The following is an 18,783-nucleotide window of genomic DNA, read 5'->3' as shown; positions in this document are numbered from 1 at the left end:
GAACAAAATTTAAATAATTACAATGGCAACTTTTCCTTCTTCAAAGAACTACAGCCCCATACAACAATAAATGCGGATAGAATCAAGCATACCACAGATACGGACACGACTGATGAAATGAACCACACCTCAGACATGCACACCAGGTCGAATTCTTCCGAAAAAGTGCTAAAAATTTTATGATTAGCAAATAAAATGATCTTTCGAACCTATTTCAAGGGAAAGAAATGACTTGTACTTCAGAAATTTGGTTAAATATTAACCAAATTTAGTGTCTTTCCACTGAAAACCATTAAACAGCTTACTTATTTGGGAAGGTAGCATTTTGTAAAACTTCTTCGTTTTCTCCTTTTGCGAGAACTCGTATTATTGCAGACAGTGTACCTTCTGTTTGATCATTTTCATCGACACTTCGTTTCCGCCGTCCATGAGACATAAACAGCTCATTCGTTCCAGAATCCAAACAGTTACTCTACAAAATCAAGGTTAGGTTAGTTAATTAGTAAATCTTTGTCCCTTGCAGTTGGAATTCCTTTGACCATTTAGTTTAATCGTGTCATATCAAAGAATAATATATGTTATATCTATTAACTTGTCTTCTAGGCTTCCAGAATATTCAGAAATTATTAGACAGGAAAATATCTCTGATTTCTCAAAAAAAATAATACAAGAGAGTGAGACTTACCGGTGGACATCCATTAGGTCCAGCACAAAACATTACTTGACATAAAATTTGAACGTCGTAGGAACCATCTAATCGGAATGCTTTCATGTCACATTTGAGGCGGTTTTTCTCAAAATCTTGTCGAACGGGGCCAACCAGGGCCGGGTAACGTGGGCAGCTAAATTAAACGCAATTTTCTAAATGCAAACCTCCAATTTTTACGCAGTAGTGGATGTAATTGAACAGTGAACTGTAGAATGAGTATAACAGATATAAGATGAAAAAAAAAAAAAAAAAAAACATGCTCCTATAGTATGAGGTTTATATCATAAATGTCATATCATTCCAGAACTTTTCAAATAAATTGGAATTGTGGATCATTTTCATTCTCTAGTTTTCTTGAACTATAAGCTATTAAAGAAACAATTAAACAATGAATTATATTAATCAATATGCTCCGAAACTATAACTGAAAAAAAAATGCAGAACCACTAGCTTTTCCAGAACATAAAGGTGACATACTAACCCATTTTCGATAATCGTAAAAGGTACAGCGTCACCCTCTCCACCAACTCTTGTTGCTGTACATTCGGTTAGCATCATATTGTGCGGCCCAGCTTGTTCAGATGTAACAACCATTTGGATTGAATCACCAATTGAAGCCTTTTCCAGGAGTTCGTCATCATCACTAAGGAAAGACAACGTTGCAGTTACCGGTGGTGGAGTTCCTACAGCAAGAACACGTGTGTTCGTTTCCCTAAAATACAGGAGTCTTCCGTATTATTATGAAAAAAAAAAGAGAGAACTAATTGCTCCAGAAGAAAAATCGAAATAAGTTTCGACAAAGAATTAAAAAAGTGTCATTTTGACCAAGTTTTCTGAAGCGAATATATATATATATAATTTACAAACTTATCAGGTGTTTTGTGGATCTTACAAAAAAGTGCGATAATTATGTTCTGCTATAATAAAATCCAACAATGGAGAATAACTTACCCCGCATCATAAATTGTTGTGACAATAACCGAACCTTCATGCATCATCTTATCCATGGATATGTCACAAGAAACGCGATAGAAACGATCCCACTCGGTGGTTACTTGATGCGGTAACACACCATCCAATGAAACAACAACTAACGCTTCCAATTTACCATCCTTAAGTACCCCTTTTTTATATTATGTATAAAGTTCTTTTGCTCATCTTCTGTATGGCATATGTTCATATATTTTACATTTTATATTTCGTTTATGTTCATATATTTTATATTTCTGTACACATCTCTACATTTTACATTTCTATAAAATTCTTGATGAATTAGAAGATGATGAGATAAAACAATAAAAAATGCATGAACTATCAAATACTACGATGTCTCAAAAGTGCCGATGGATTCGAATCTTCGGTGATTATTTGATCATATTTCAAAGAATATGATGAATAGTGCATTTTTTTTTTTTTTCAAAACACTGAAATAAAGATGAAACTTCTAACAAAAAAAAAAAAATACCTTAATAACGGTACCACAGTCAGAGGACACAGTAGGTGGTGGAAAATTGATCGAAATTTGTTTGGCGTTTTCAACAACTTGTGAACAAGTACCAAATCGTTCTGCAGCATAAATAGCCCCCGTATATGGTTCTTTAGTATTCACAATGAAGCGTATTCCCTCGTTGGTACACAAGGCCATACCGCCAAACTGTGATTCTATAAGCATTAATTTATTTCGCTCACCTGACCGTTCGTTTTCTCTTATCTAATTTTCTAATTTCAGAATACGTAATTGATGGACGAGTCAAGTACTTATGATAAATCAAGTAGTTTGCTTATTCATCAAAATTTTAGCATTTAACGAAACGATTAGTTCGTGCTCACGGGTAAATGGCAATAACTGATCGCTTCAGAAGAATTCAAATAAAAATTTTTTTGATCAAAAAATGAAAAAATTAGTATTTTGAAGAAATTCATAATCGAAGTTTCTTCCTATTCCAAACTATAGCTGATTGATAGACAAATGGAAAAAGAAAACATAAAGATTCCGTATATACTAACTTACCACAGTTAAATTCATAGAAATCGGTCGAAGGATTTGGTTTAATATTTGCATCTGAACGTCCAACCGAAAACACATAACAAGTCATTTGTGTGCGATCATAATTAATACTTTTACAGTTCAGATTCTGGAAGCACAGTGATATACAATCTGATAAGGTAACACCCTGAGCGGAAGCAACTGGTTGACCATCTATCTGACTACCAATGAAGCGCTCAAAGGCTGCCTGCTGACGACAAGTCGAGGAACTGAGATCTGCTGCAATTTTTCAAAACAATTTAAACTGGTATCAAAACTTCAGAATTTAATTTGTCATCTGGTTAGAAAGTAATCACTTATTAATTTTTCAGTAACATCCGTTTGTAACTTCTAAAATAATATCCCATAATTTTTGCTCAAAAACTTACCTGCAACGCAAACAGGTTCGTAGTAATCCTTGCCCTGTATATGACCCTGCTGATCTGCTCTGGAGAATGTATCTTCATCGCTTACGATGCAATTTTTTTCGGATGGACTAAATTCCACGGAACGACAAAATGTATTTAAGGAATCGAGACACTTTTGTAAACAGAATGATTCCTGTGCCTCAACAGACTGTGTATGATCATAAAAGTGAATCTCAAAATTTGTCGTTTTTACGAAAACCAGGTTACCACCCGCTTCGCCACATCGATTTTGACCTGAAAAAAAATTGATTAAGTCAATTCCTTTTTTTTCTGATTTAACTGTTGAAATATCCTTAAATAAAAAGCAGCCTAGCCTCCTGTTTTTACCTTTGCACAGTTGTCAAAATTTCCTGATAAATGATGGTACGATTTGTTCATTATTTCCCAGTCAGTAAAAGAGTTTTTTAAATCCACAAATAACGAATTCCCAAATATTTCTTGGACACGAATTTCGAAATCTTTTGAAAGAATTCGAAAGCAGTGTGAAATGTACGAACAATTTTTCTTCAATTCATATGTTTTTTTTTTTTTAATTGGACTGCCTAATTTTTTTTTTTTTTTTAATTTTTTTTTTTTTTCCAAGTTTAATTGGACTGCCTAATTGGAGAATTTCCCACTAAAGTCAAGCACTGGACAATTTTTATCTATTCAGTGAGCAATTAATTACAATAATGTTGCCAGTGAGAGAAGAAAATCTTTTTAGGAATTCAAATAACTGTAAACAAATTACGGGATAGGCAGTTGTTGTCATAATAATCGACGGGGGAGTCACTGTGCCGTAAATGATTCGGCTTAGAGCGCCGATCTTCTGTTGATAATTCGCATAAATAAGTGTCATAATTGTAATTTACTGATCGACAAACAAATTCTTCTTCTTTAAGACATGCTGACAGACACTGCTCACGAGACCCAACCTTAAAATATCACTGAATGTATCAAATGATTGCGAACTTCGAAATACTAACTGTAACAAATTCAACTCTTCTGTGGGAAGAAAAGTAGATATGAAAGCTATTGTTTTGTACCTTCCTAACTGATTTTAATTTCGTTTGATCCGTTTCAGCGTAATTCTTTGCCTTTACAGTTTTCTGACCACTTAAAACTGTAGGTTTTCTGTTGGTTACTGTTTTGATTTTTTCTATTACATACATCATCACTTTTTATTAAATTACCAAAATGTCGCTTTTTTTTTTTTTTTTTTTTTTGGAAAGGAATGATAAACAGTATGATAATCCCTACTTTCATTGACTTATAAATTATTTGCTATCAGCGATTTTTATGGGTAAAATTAAATGGTAATAATTTCTTTAAAGTGTGATTTTGAACAGTCATTTTAGTTATTGATGGAATTTTTGTAGAGAAAATGTTATGGATTTTAAATTTTAACAGCTAGAAGATGTCACGGAAAAAATACCAATACACATTTCGATCAGCCAATCAAATTATCTGCAACCTTTTTATACAGTAATAACTCAAAAGTGATAGTAGCAGACATAAAATGAGGTCTTTAGTAGATATACTCTTTATATGATCTAATTTGAGATTATATCAAATACTTAAAACTACGTGCTAACCATAAGTAGTACTTGTGAAAAGAGCAGAATATTAATTAGAGTACCTGGACGGATTTGCGAACGAATCCTTCTAAAGCAGTTTTTCGGGTATGTTCAAATGAAAATGATCGGTATGTGCATGCTTCATGTGCGCTAACACCTGGGATGCATGTCTTCTCGTAGTAAAAATTGTTTGCTGATGGATTTGATGCCAAATTAGCAGTACCTGCTGGAGTGGCAGCATCATCAAAGAAATAGCACGTTTCACGACCGTCAAAATTAAACGAAGCGCAGACTCGTTGAGCTCCTGTTGTTGGTTCAATGTTGTTACGGCAATACTGAGCGCATGTGAGGTCATGTCCGGCAGTGGATACAACAACTGGTGTTCCGGAGAGACGTGCTCGTGCTATACGGACAAATGCCGTCGTTTCATGACTTGCACACTCGAACACTGCCCAGCTTATTGTTGCACATGATGTTAATAGCAGTAGTAGCAGCCGCATGAACAATGATGGCAACATAGCACAAGATATCACCGATAATTACCTGGAATTACCTGAAATCCTACATCTGATTAGAGGAAGTATTTTTTGGAATTCATATGATGGCTGACTAATTCTAAAAGGAAAGTGGCTATAATAGGTTGGTACGCTTAGTTAACATGATTTAAATGGCAAGCTGTGGTGGTAGTTGTAGTAGCAGTTACTGTTGCGGTATACATACATGTATATGGTGCAAATCTTATCACACCTCCTTTAGTCACTCCTCCTTGACCTCGTTCCCGTCTTTCAACGTCGTTCAACGGCCTAAATTTCTTTACATCTAAATACACATATCGGTGGTGATCGCGTCATCATCATCATCTTCAATCTCCTCTTCATCCTTTTGCTTAGTTCTTCAGTATCCATGGGTAACGGAACTATGATCTGTAACCTCCTCCGAATTTTTCCCCTGTAGCTCGTATAATTGTAAAAAAATGATGGTCAACCCATTTCAGTATAGCAAAAGGAAAAAAATTTATAAGCACATGATGAAGTGATTTTGATTCCAATGTATATTTTCCATGAAAATTCTTAGTGGAAATTATGAAAAAAAGCCAATTAACTCTGACTTTAATATTTATTTAAAACTAATATCTCATCATTCCCGCTTCAAGTTGGGTAAAATGCGAACACAACCCTTATTCTTTCTTTTTCGTCTCAAAAAAAAGAGGAAAAAAAACTTTCAGATTACTAACATTGTCATTTTTCAGTTTATTTTTTGTGCTATTTTCAGCATATCTTAAAGCAAACCATCTAAATTACCCACTAGAAAGACCATATCTTTTTCTTTCGGTTTTATCGGTTAGCCAACACCCTTCCAGTCATTCTTTGATCTTATTCAAAGAAGGAGCTATATTACTTCAAATTCGATAGAGTCTTTTTTCAGTTTAAACCGTTCGACTGCTTGGTTTTTTTTAAATGTCTCTCCATTCTCATTATCTGATTAAGTTGAGTCATCCAATCAGTTTAATCCTGTCCAATCAGTTCAATATGATCAATTAAGTCGAATTCTGTGATTCTGTGAATAATTAAAAGCAGCAATTTTTCATAAATATGTTAAAAAAGAATCTAGCCAACTTCGAGATCACAAGCAGTGTTGCGTATCTTCTCTTTTCTCCGTCCATCTACTCGTTCCTCTATATCAAGCGCTAAACGCTATTTGTGAGGGGGCATAAATGTCCTTGACCGGAAAATATGGGTATACACCCATAACAAATATCTCACATTCATTCCAGCAACAAACGTCATATTGCTCCTACCTACCCATAAACTAAAAATAGAGCAAAAAGTCGATGAGACACATGGAATTCAGATGGTTTTTTCAGTAAGATTATTTTCATCAAACACTTTCCAGTACTTTTCCAACAGCTAGCAGTGTTTAAAGAGATCCGACTCGATCTATTGATAGTTATGAAAAAAGTAGATCAAAGGATTTACGGGGAACAAGAGATTCAGGAGAACAACAATTCTATCAATATACCGTTAAACGCTTGTCTTTTACAAACGTCAAATATTGTTCATTAAAATTTCAAATTATATTACCTGACCAACTCTGATATATGCTGTAGGAAAATATAAATTAACGGCGCTGATTAGAGAAATCTGTTTTATTTTCAACGATCAAGCAAATTAAGAAAACAACTTGAATGGAAAATAGAGCAAAATAAGAACAAATGAATATTGAAATGTACGTTTATTACATAACATAGCCTTTTTCATAATTAAGGGAAAGATAAATAAAGCTCAGTTTGAGAATTTTTCCCAGAGCAAAAAAAAAAAAGCAAAACAAATCGATATGATGATAATAACAGCAAAAATGTAGTAGCATTTTTGATAGCAGCTTGTAACACGTGCACTACAACACAATCATTATTAGTGCTAAGCGATTTTGTCATGCTATTGTGAAATACTTCCAATAGAGTAGCTCAAGAAAAAATTTTAGCCTTCGAACTCTGTTTCAACACATGTTATACTGACGTAGATAAGGATGGATACTAACCTAGTAAAAACCGCTATTATTAAGACTACTCTACTTAAAACATCCTTAGGATCCGAACAAATATCTAGCTCGATAGTAATTCAAACTAACAATAGACAATCTGAAAAACTATTAAGGTAAAGATTATTGAAGATCCTCACTATGGGTTTTTCATGGAAAAAAAGCTGCAAAACACTAATGCTAGCAAACAAACAAAAATGCTTCTTTAAACAACAACAACAACAAAATTCCATGCAAGCAAAGAAAGAGATATTAATGACAAAATTAACTTCGGTAGATTAAGCACCTGTCTACTAATCATACTTTTTAAACGTCGGGTCATCAGGCTTTCCGAAATGGTTCAAAAATCTTAATTCACTGGATAAATGAGAGGATGAGAGGAAGCAATATAAATATAAACAACTGGAAAATGGCAGCAATAGTACCTGGAAGTTGCGAATGGCTTCGCTGTGCACATCATCCACGTAATCCTCAGCAAAAGGTTACGAAAGAATCAGTGGAACTAAATATAAATTAAACAAACAAACAAATTATGTGTACGATCCAGGGACCGCCAAATCTGATTTAATGAATAACACATTGGTATACATGACAATTTAAATAGTAGCAGAAATTGGAAAATAATCATCAGCTGGGTAGAACATGGTTGCTACATAAAAAGCTTTGCCCACGTCAATGGTACCCCCCCCCCCCCCCCCCTCCATCAATCAAAAATACCAAACCTACATAAAAGTTAAAAACTCAACCGTTTTCCAATATTTTTTGCTTAAATTTGGTTCAAAATATTTGACAACTTAGTCAAAATCACCATCAAAGATGATCAATATGATAAGCCAATATTTGATTAAATATGAGTCAATATTGAATGTGACACCTAAAACAGACCGCATTGCCGTAAGTTCTCTTTAATTATTATGTCGGTAACGGCATCGAACACAAAGCGTATATTATTTGTATCCGTTGCACACGTGAAGTGAGTGTAAATTTCTTTCTGACCATCTTTTCGTTTGTTCAAATTCTCAAACTGGAGTTGTATATAAGCGGCTGCTTCTTCGTACGTGTTTGTACCTGAAATTGACGATTTATGAGGGTCACATCTAATAAATAAGTAATGCTTATGTATATTAAAAAACCAGTTCCATCTGGAAGCAGCTTGTGCCGGTAAAAGCACCTGCAAATGCTCAGAAACAGTGCGTTTTATTTAGCAAGGTGAAATAATATATAAGTTCTGACCGGTATATTCTGGAAAACATAAGGTTAACGGCGACTTTCTTATTTTTTCTTCGAAAAGATCTTTTTTATTTAAGAATAGTATTATCGACGTGTCGGTAAACCATTTGTTATTGCAGATTGAATCGAACAATTTCATACTTTCCACCATCCGATTCTGTAATTACCGAAACATAACCTCATAACACTCAATCTTGAAATCTCATTGTGACAAAAAAAAACTAGGAATAACTTCGTTTATTAATGATAAGCTTGGTCAAATTACTATTATCGAGCTACAGAAATACTTAAAAAGTTTTCTAAATAAACACACGTTAAATAAGTTTGGGATTTGACAGGCGAGTGAATCAGGCAATGAAAAAGAAAAAACACAACATTCTTACCATTTCATCGTCTTCCGCAAGCTTCATATCATATTCGGACATTGCTACACAAAAGATAATAGCTGTTACACCTTCAAAGCAATGAATCCACTTTTTGCGTTCAGAGCGTTGTCCACCAACATCAAACATTCTAAAAAAAATAACATCTAAATGACTGGTGAATATGAAATATCAGCTGTACCAGAAAAGAAAGGTAATAATATCACATCATTCTGACACGCACTTGAAATGCAAATCTTTGTAGGTGAAATGTGTTTCAACAATTCCTGTTGTCTTTACGCGCGTCCTCAAAATATCATCTTGCGTTGGCACATAACCAGGCTGTGATATCCTGGAAACAGAACACATTAGAAAACTTTCACGACAATACATTACGATCAAAATTATGGGAACACAAAGAATTCTTTTGTATCCATGAAATCCTGAGACAACAAACAGCAACCTCTAACTATATGCTTATTTCTCAATATCTAATTAAAGTTACTAAGGCAAGAAAAATCAAGATAGCTATAACAAGATCTGCAGCAGGTAACACTGCTACAAAACTTATGGTGAATGTAAGAAACATGCCTGTCCAGATAATTCAGATAATATGGAGCAGAATCATTCAGCTGATATTCCCTGGAACGCATAAAGCACTCTTGAACTCCTGCATCTGCCCATAAACGTTTCATACAAACAGCTAACTCAGGAGGCAATTCTCCTTCATCACAACTTTGAGCTAACATAAAGAACTGGCGAGCATCTTCATTTCGTACATCTGCTGAGAAATCTATCTGCAAATTCCACGATTTATGGAATCTTGCTTCTCCCATAAATGATCCAAATAAATGAAAGCCACAACAATATTCACTATCTGCTTTAAAATGAAAAACCTCATCTTGTGAGAAGCATTCAAAGACTCCTCAGATTCCTCCACTAACATGAATAATTCTGAAATTTTTTGCTTCATATTTCTCAGACAGTTCCTACAGCTTCAGCAATAGATTTTGCGACTAGTCGCTCATAATTTTAATAGCATGTCAAATTCTAAATGATACCTTCAGCTGTCCCATAGCTCGGATTATTGCCATCATACTTTGAATTGTATTTGAATATACTACAGGCTTGTAAGCTTTGCGCTCTTCATCGCTGTAACCAGTCTCGTGAATGATTTTCATTTGTTTCACAATGGTGCTTTTCCCAGATTCTCCTGCACCCAACAACAAAAGTTTTACTTCCCGAGATGCCCTTTCTCCGTCTGCTTTTAGCTGGAAATACTGACAAATCACTAACTTTCACAGTAGTAATAACTTACTCTTTAAGTAAATATCACTTTACGCCTGTTGAAACATAATCAAAAAATAAATTTTAAAAAAGAAGAGGCACCTGTTCATCTATTTGTTTTGACCTTGCCTTCGCATTCTGATCAATGCTGTTCACGCAACCCATTGTTCACCACTTTCTTTTAAAACAAACTGTGATTTATTCCAGAAAAAAAAACATCACAAATCTTTTCCCTTCTTATAACTTGCCTGAAAGACTTACCTCGTGACTATATAATTTCAACAGTTTATATAAACAAACCGATAAATAGCATATAAACATAGAAAGATCAACAAGAAAGATTTACTGTTCATATGAAAAACTCCACTCGTCGTTTCTAATGGCAAAAGAATTCTTGGTAGAAAAAAAATACCTTATCAAGGTAACAATTTCGTACAACAAGTTTATTCGAGATATTAGTAAACAGATTTGAAGTAATATTGAAGAAAACAAACAAAGATGCGAACTAGCAAATATTTTTTCAGCCACTTTACTACGATTATTATCATTACTAAGATAATCACGACCACTACTGCAATATATATCATTACTACCAGCTTGTTACAAATACAACCACATAACCACTATCCTGTCATAATCACTATTACTCGCAAAGCGCTTTTTCTTACATCTGCTATTAATTTCAGACTGGAAGGACATCTCTTCACATGAACTGCTGCTTCACAGCTAAAAATTGTACACTAATAATAATCATTATTATTATTATTCTTGGCTGAAAGAGAAGACAGGAGGTAAAATGAAAAGGAGGAAATGTGAAAAAACAAATACAAAATAAAAAACTATTCCTAACATACTTCAGACCGGGATTTTCCGTGTGCTCTCATCTATCCACCTTCGAACAGATCCTAATTCTGAAAAATCAGTAAGACACAGCTTCTCTCTCTTTCGCTACTTACCCATCCTCTAGTTGTAGAACCACTACTATTTGAATATAATTACTGTCTCACTGTTCTTGTAGACAAAAATATTCTTTATAATTAACAACGCCCACTTTATCCTCATCTTTCTTATCGGACGTAGCACTATTGCTTAAAATATCAATCACACAATTCCAAACAATGACAAGAATTGAATAGTTAAGGAGAGCACTTATATACCTCCAAAATACCTATCAAACCGTAATCATCCTGCCACCACTCTCCTACTCCATCCCCACTTCCTCACAGGACCTCAGCACAACTCCCAGGTGTTCCAGCAAAACAACCTCCTCGAAGAGGTCATGTCCCGAACGGACCAACCACGACATCTTCTGTTCAATCCACTACCACTAGAGCTCGGTGAAAATCCTCATCTCACAGTACATTAATCCACAACGTTCTGTGTCACTCGAGTTCAAAACTGTCTCCACGATTTTCAAGTAATGGACACACGTCATGCTCCCCCTCTCTTCTACATTGTAACTACACCAACGAGACTCTGACCACTTAATATGAATCTTTATAGGGTATACATATCTATATATTGACGCCAAAGGACAATTACATCGTGCAAATTATGATGGAGAGAAGAAGGGGAGGAGAATGTGGGACAAATGTTTGTCAGGTAACTCTTCCCTTAACCGTTACCAGTGAAGAAATAATCTTATAAAGATGAGAGCACTCCACTCATTCTACCTGTCACCATTTTATTCCCGAGATTCTTCCTTACCTACAGTAGCAGCACCATATTACTCATAAGGTGTATGATACTACATCGAAGCACAAATCCTTACAGAGATTTCCGTACTTCTTTTCCTCGTCATGACTTCTTTTGTGGACTTGAATTCTTACGACGGACTCTCCGCGACAAAATAAAGCTGGAATACGGCGACCCACCACTCGACCTGGAAGGTACTCAATAATTGCTGAAAACCATGATCTGTAGAACTACAATGGTCTTAAAGACGAATTCATTCATTTACTCCAAATCAAATGTTTGCTTTTTTCATTGAAACTCAAAGTTAATATTCACCAGTAGTAAGCATCTTTTACGTCTCATATTTATCACTGATTGTGAATACGTACAAAGCAATATGAATTACTGTAGTTTATTGACATTCAATTCTTAGTTAGATCAACCGACTATACAGGTGTCAGCCGATATTTTCGAAGATTTGCTCGTAGACTGTCATAAACTGTGTCATATATATGAAAAGAAACAATAACGTCATCACACACATAACCACTCTTATCCCATCTTTTAATTTATGATAGTGACAAAACCTACTTGCTGTCAAAAAAAAAAAAAAAAAAAAAAAAAGATGAGGATGAGAACTGCTCCAAGTTTGATGGAGTAGGCTTACTAAAGTATCCTTAAGTATTTAAACATTTTCGACAAAATTTTGAGTTTCATAAAGAGTCGAATTGTTGTGCAGTTTTTTTCTTACAGTTTCATATTTTCAATTTATTCAGTTTATCGCCACTTAGAAGGAAATAATTGTAGTATACTTGGAAAAACGAGTAGCAGTAACTTTGTTGCAACGTTATTTTTGAACATTTTTTGACATAAACGTAGCAATACCACAATTTTATACTTCTACGATGAGAAACACTTGAAATATTGTATCCTATACTCTTAAAAATTCATCCTACCAATATCCAAAGCACAAATTATTCATTCGATAATTTGATGAATAATATTCAAGCATCCGGTGTCTATCGTTTCATAAAATAAAATGGCGTTGTCCATAAACATGACACAATACTAGACTTAACAAATCCATTTATAGCAGTAAATTTTAACATTTAAGATATAAGACAAAAGACTAATTTTATGCTCTCCAAGACCGTCGTAAGTTCTAAACCGAAATCACAAATCCGTCCCAGCCATCGAAATATACCTGAGAAGTATACTGTAAAGCAAACAAAACAATAAGTAGAATATTTACTAGAATATCTGAACAAGGGTCCTGATAAATGGTTGGTTCAAGACAGATACCATAACAGAAGCTTCATCTTATTTGACAGTTTCCAACGGAATTTCGCCATCCTTTCTTGTTTCAGAAACACAGTCGGTTACTGTTCCCTAAGATCACAAAGAATGAAAATTCTCCATATAAAAGTCACGTAAAAAATAAACAGTACGAATCAAAAATTAGTTCAAAAAATCAATTTATATTTAGAACATCTTTGCGAATCGTGATGGACTTTTGATTTCCAGTAGACAGTTACTGAAAAACACACAAAATGTTAACAAATGCAGCTATGAAAACTGACAATACCTTTCGGTTATGCCTTGGTCGAAGTAAAGGTGATAGTAGTCTTACTTCTACTGGCAAATGTCTGGTATTTCCTGAAATCAGCAAATTACAAATGATTTTGTTCAGTAATAAGCAAAAGTTTATACTGACTTGACATTTCAGGAAAACCCAAATATACCTGAAAACCATTGAACGATATGTGCAACTACAAATGCAACCAACAGAGCAGAGATGCTGTAGTATTGGTAAGAAATACGAAAGAGCTGAATTAACCATGAATTACTGAAAAATAGGTAATAGTCTCTCTACGTAGTTTCTAGCTAATACTTTGATACTATATTTCATTTTGAATATAAGCCAAAGATAAACAAGAAAAAATGTTAAAGGTAGAAACAAGTATACCTGTATAAAGGATGGACCATTCCGTACTCTGGTTTTTCAACAAATGTTAAAGTGATATTAGTTTGTTCGCAAGTTTCAACAACTGGTAAATCAACAGGTCTTATATGATTCACTAATGCACCGGCAGCAATAAAGACGCAGAAGATTGTTGACGCCACCTGAGCTAAAATTCCATCTTAAACTCAGTAAATCATTCCCTTCAAGTCTTTTAGCGGATATTACCCTAATAATTTTAATTTCAACCACATTTTATAATCCTGTGTATGTTCCTACACACTAACCAGCAAAAGCTGCAAGTCCCTTAATTTTCGGGAAAAACATGCCCAGACAAAAAACGCTCAACACGGGTCCTCCAGCAATGCCAAATATTGAAAGTGAGACCTGTAAAAAAATGAAAACATGAGCTTCCGCGGTGTTAAAATAAAGTTTACAACAGAATAGAATGATTTTTATGGCTAGCACACCAAGAACTAACTTGCAACACCATCGTCTTCATTATGCTACAAAGATATGCGATTGTCATTGATAAAGAACAGAACAATAACGCTGAAAATAGTTATTTTAAAGAAAGAAAATATAGATGATATTAAGCTTGGAACAAAATTAATCAAACAGCAGTAACACATACGCAAATATCGCGCTAATAAGATGCTAGTATTTGGCTTTATTGGTTCGTGTTTTTGTACCTTAATCTGGAATTGTTTAACAACATCTTCGATGAATACTGCAGCGAGGGCACTATATGAAGCTGATGCTGTACTAAAATAGTTTTACTTTCGAAATAAGTACATCAGGAAATACAATGTCTACCATATGCAATACATAGATTTATCAAATCTCAACTTGAAAGTGTACTCTAATTGAGTAAAATACTGGAAAAACTTTATTATTCTATTCATACCTTAAACCTGCGCTATATACGGATGCTGCAAAAAGTCCAATCATTCCGGGTATCGAGGATAATTCATCAACAACGAAATGAGGCAAAAGCTGCAAGAAACACATCTATGTTCCAGCAACATATAGTGGCTTGATGTAAAGATGAACTTCATGTGACATACTTAAAATATCGATTAGATTATTAGGGATTATTTCATCCAGATTTTATAGAGAACAACTAAATCTAAACAAAGTAATAGATGAAAGCACATAAAGGGAAATCACAAATATTTAAAAACATATTCATATTTCAAATTTAAAATAAAATGAGATTATAACACTCACTTGGTCTTTTGACTGCAAAATAGGGTTACAATGGAAATATCTGTGATACATTATCAGCCCTGCACCCACATATGTAGTAAGAATCAGAAACGTGAAAGGAATATTTAGCAAAATAACCCTAAAATACCACTCCATAAATTATTGTCAAAATACCTAAAAATGAGGTGATGAAAAAATTTACCGTTGTGCAGATCTAAGCGAACTCATTGCCATATAACGCTGTGTTGTAAGTTGATTTGCTGCAAAAAGACACAATATATTTCCTGTACCACCAATTATCAAAGACCAAACCGAGTGTCGGATACGTGGATCAATTCGAAAACTGCAATCAACAGAAAACTGTTGAAGTATAGCATCTGTAATTTATTATTTTCTAGTAAATCAAGTGCATCAAACAAACTGTACTGAGATTTTGGACTATCCTTGATTCCCATCAACGCTGTTTTTTGCAATCTTCTAAATTGGCATTGGGGTCCATTTTAGTGATAAAATAAACGAAATGTCAGTGGAATATTTTTGCTTAAAAACATAGATAAAAGACTTACTCAAGTAACTGAAGGCGACCTCCAACAACAGCAGTTTTCAAAACACTATTAAAACCAAAGCGATATAAACTGACTGAAAAAATCAGCACCATACTGATTAAAATTAGTGCCATTTGTAAAGCTGAAGTATATATGCTTGCTTTTGCGCCCCCCTGAAAGCTGGATCGTGAATCAATAAAAAGAATACCTCAATTAAACATCTTCTTTTCCTAGTAGAGCAACCTACCAACGTTACATAAACAGCGGCAAGACCGGCCGTCAAAACAACTGATAGAGATAATGGAATGGAAATAATTGCCGACAGTGCAAGTGCCGGTGCATACAGTGCTACACTAACATAAAGCCAAGTCTGCAATTGAAAAAGTTATTTTGAAATGAAATTTAAATTACAAATCATGAAGACGTGAAAAAAACTGAGCTTACCACTAACATCATTTATCACAATTCTAGCCTCACTTTTCATGGGACAGGAATCTGAACAAGCAATACAATTCCAACATTAGAAGTTACTACGAAAAAAAACTACTGAAACTTAAATGACAGCAGTTTTGATTAGCATCCAATCAAAAGTGGTAATAGCTTACGGTACTGATTCTGCAGCTCACCTCATACTTTAACGTGCTGTGGAGAACTTTTCCATTATGATTTACTCAAAAAGTTTCTTATTTATTGTAATAATTTGCAGGAGATGTTGCAGAAAACTCCAACATAAAACAATTTTAGTACGTGAATAGCAGGGAAAATCACATCAAAATTAATATTTTCAATCAACAAGATGACTAATCAAAACGACCTGTTGTAAAAACAATAATTTAAGTTTTGTGGCAATCAAAAAAACAAAAAAAAAAAAAAAAACATTGTTACCTGGATGCAGAAAGTAAGTGAAGCCAAGAAACGACATGCAAAATTGAACCGAATCTCCAAGTACTACAAATCAAAAGAATGAATGGTAAAATTGAAAAAATTTGCGCAATGCATTAGGAGCTGAAAAAGCAGTTAAGATACCAACCTCGTATATGCTTGTAAGTTTCATATCATAGAGAACTGGCAAGAAGCAATAAGCTACAATAGGAAATGCCACCATATACATCGGACCATACCAAAATATCATTGTTCCTTGGTAATAAACCTGCACGAAAATTCGTAGTGCAGCAAACATACTGATATAAATTTTGGAAAACAGAGATGAATGTAAGATAGCCGGATATTGAAAAAAAAATCTCTACAAATCTCCTACTACTCAACAAGATCGTAAACAGTTAAATGGTAAAACCGAATAGACTGAATGGAATTAAATGCTAAATGAAGGAATAAACCGTGAAAACATTTTTAATTGAACAACTTGACCAATACATATACCTCCGCAGGAAATCCAAGAAGTGAGATTGCGGAAAGAAATCCCGAACAAACCGATAACGCTGAAGTCAGTATAGATACGCTGAAAATTATTTCTGCTGCCCCATTCAGGAATCACTACAATAAACTAACAAAACATTCTCAAATGGTCAGACAATTAAAACTAATCCGATATTAATCGTTAAATCAAGCTTCAAGATTTCAACTGCAAGTATTGTTTTCACAAATATGGCATAAATTACATATTTCCAATAAGAATAAGCTAGTAGCACAAACTTCGATCCGTGCAGAATCTGAGATGCGGATGTTTGCTTTACGCCACGTAATGCTGTGAAAAGACCGAAAAAGGAAATTGCAACAAGAAGACCTATCAGCACAACTACATCCACACTATCCATAATATCAACCAGCGTATCCTAAAACACAACCAAATCAGCAACGTACCGAAATCAGTACCTGATGGTAAGCAGACTTCTCCGAATCAAAGAAAAAAAGAGAAAAACAGTCAAAATAGATTTGTTTTTATGCAAGCGGAACAGCATAATGAGCATGTAAAATAACTGAGACAAAGTATAAAAACACAGTGACGGATGATCACTGAATAGCGAGTGAAAACCTGCTGATACCTACTGATAAGAAAGAAAATGAAGCACATTGATGAGAAGAGCAGCAGGAAACCGATACTGCGGGAGTAATACAAAAATCCCGAATGACAACCGGTAATAGAGTACGGGATCTCGAAAGCAAGAGTTGTTTTGGAGCAGGCTGTTGACATTCAAATAGGACAAGGAATAGTGTGATAGATGAGAGGGTAGCAGAGATTATAACATCGACGAGACAGAGCGAGAACAACAGCAAAGACGACCGCAAAATATATTGCAGAATGTGAAAAAGATGAAAAAGGTTGCTGCAGTCAAAGTGTTTCCAGTACAAGGGAGGAGACAGAAGGAAGGGCAGAGAAGGAGGAGGACGAGTGTAATGTTTCGATATTTTCGTATTTGAAGGAGAGGCGGGATGAATTCTTGTATGAATAATTCATCGAAGAGTGCTCGTGCGGGGTTACAAAAGGAAACGAAGTATTGATTGCATGCATAGTTTACCATAAACTGCTTTAAAGTAGCTGAGGAACGCGGGGGACGGGTACTCCAGTGGATTTTCTACCCATGGGAATGTGTAGCTGCTGGGGATGCTACTGACCAGTGGTCATTTCTTAAATCCACAGTAGAGTTCTCTGCATCTGATGCAGATAGATGTTAAATTGGCAGTCGAGAATGCTGGAAATGCGAATATAATATTGCTGTGATAATAGTTATTTGAATGCTACTGTAATAACCGTAGTGCATATTTGGGTGAGGCAAGGGCAAATGTGGTATTGTGCGAAAACATGCAAAGGTTGTTATGTAATGTTGTGAGCTGTAAACTTGTCGTTCGCGGTTTTTTTTTTAGAAATTATCGGTCAACTGACAGAAGACATTCTTCTTTTAGAAGTCAGCTGGAGTCCTGTAGAAAATTCGTTTATTTTAAAATACGACAACTATTGATTAGGTTAATCAGCAAGGGAGGTGTCTGTACAGGTGACAAGACTGAGTCGCACATAATGATGTTGTTATTTAAGTGTCCAAAAGTTCTTCTCAAATATATGCAATGTTGAGTTCTAAATTTGTGTACTTGCTTTACGGAAAAACTTATTAAATATTTAAGTATTGATTGTGTGATAGTGCAATGTATATAAGTGATTTAGTTAAGTTGGAGTTATCGATGTTTTCTTTGAAAATAGGTAGTCACCCACCTATTTCATACGGTATCATTTGAACTCAAACTCATTCTGTCTGTTTCGGTTTACACCTTTCATAAGTGTTGTTATCAGGTACCTTCGTATTTC

At 34.6% G+C, this 18,783-nt stretch overlaps 3 protein-coding genes across 3 annotated transcripts; all 3 read right to left on the bottom strand.

Moving 5' to 3' along the window:
- Positions 1 to 17: 17 nt before the first annotated feature.
- Positions 18 to 5,237, bottom strand: Bma-noah-2 (PAN domain containing protein; the record flags this gene model as incomplete). The annotated part of the gene is made up of 10 exons (XM_043073118.1): positions 18 to 168; positions 306 to 472; positions 686 to 842; positions 1,191 to 1,421; positions 1,661 to 1,821; positions 2,175 to 2,371; positions 2,721 to 2,975; positions 3,125 to 3,397; positions 3,894 to 4,077; positions 4,782 to 5,237. The coding sequence occupies 10 exons, from the start codon at positions 5,235 to 5,237 to the stop codon at positions 18 to 20; spliced, it is 2,232 nt and encodes a 743-aa protein (XP_042929052.1).
- Positions 5,238 to 8,131: 2,894 nt separating this feature from the next.
- Bm5631 (GTP-binding regulatory protein alpha chain -starfish, putative) lies at positions 8,132 to 10,301 on the bottom strand (the record flags this gene model as incomplete). Its single annotated transcript, XM_043073117.1, has 7 exons — positions 8,132 to 8,325; positions 8,491 to 8,644; positions 8,871 to 9,000; positions 9,094 to 9,201; positions 9,441 to 9,646; positions 9,911 to 10,120; positions 10,239 to 10,301. 7 exons carry the CDS (start codon positions 10,299 to 10,301, stop codon positions 8,132 to 8,134), a joined length of 1,065 nt encoding a protein of 354 aa, XP_042929051.1.
- Positions 10,302 to 13,130: 2,829 nt separating this feature from the next.
- On the bottom strand, positions 13,131 to 17,299 carry Bm4273 (Sodium:solute symporter family protein; the record flags this gene model as incomplete). The annotated part of the gene is made up of 16 exons (XM_043073116.1): positions 13,131 to 13,199; positions 13,396 to 13,466; positions 13,553 to 13,656; positions 13,777 to 13,939; positions 14,058 to 14,157; positions 14,252 to 14,322; positions 14,405 to 14,535; positions 14,678 to 14,766; positions 15,001 to 15,118; positions 15,182 to 15,322; positions 15,546 to 15,697; positions 15,772 to 15,894; positions 16,410 to 16,472; positions 16,555 to 16,674; positions 16,905 to 16,983; positions 17,178 to 17,299. 16 exons carry the CDS (start codon positions 17,297 to 17,299, stop codon positions 13,131 to 13,133), a joined length of 1,716 nt encoding a protein of 571 aa, XP_042929050.1.
- Positions 17,300 to 18,783: the final 1,484 nt, after the last annotated feature.

The sequence above is a fragment of the Brugia malayi genome (assembly GCF_000002995.4).
Source record: "Brugia malayi strain FR3 genome assembly, contig: Bm_v4_ChrX_scaffold_001, whole genome shotgun sequence".
Lineage (NCBI taxonomy): Eukaryota > Metazoa > Nematoda > Chromadorea > Rhabditida > Onchocercidae > Brugia > Brugia malayi.
The sequence above is the reverse complement of the archived record's forward strand: the minus strand, read 5'-3'. Positions and strand labels throughout refer to the sequence as shown.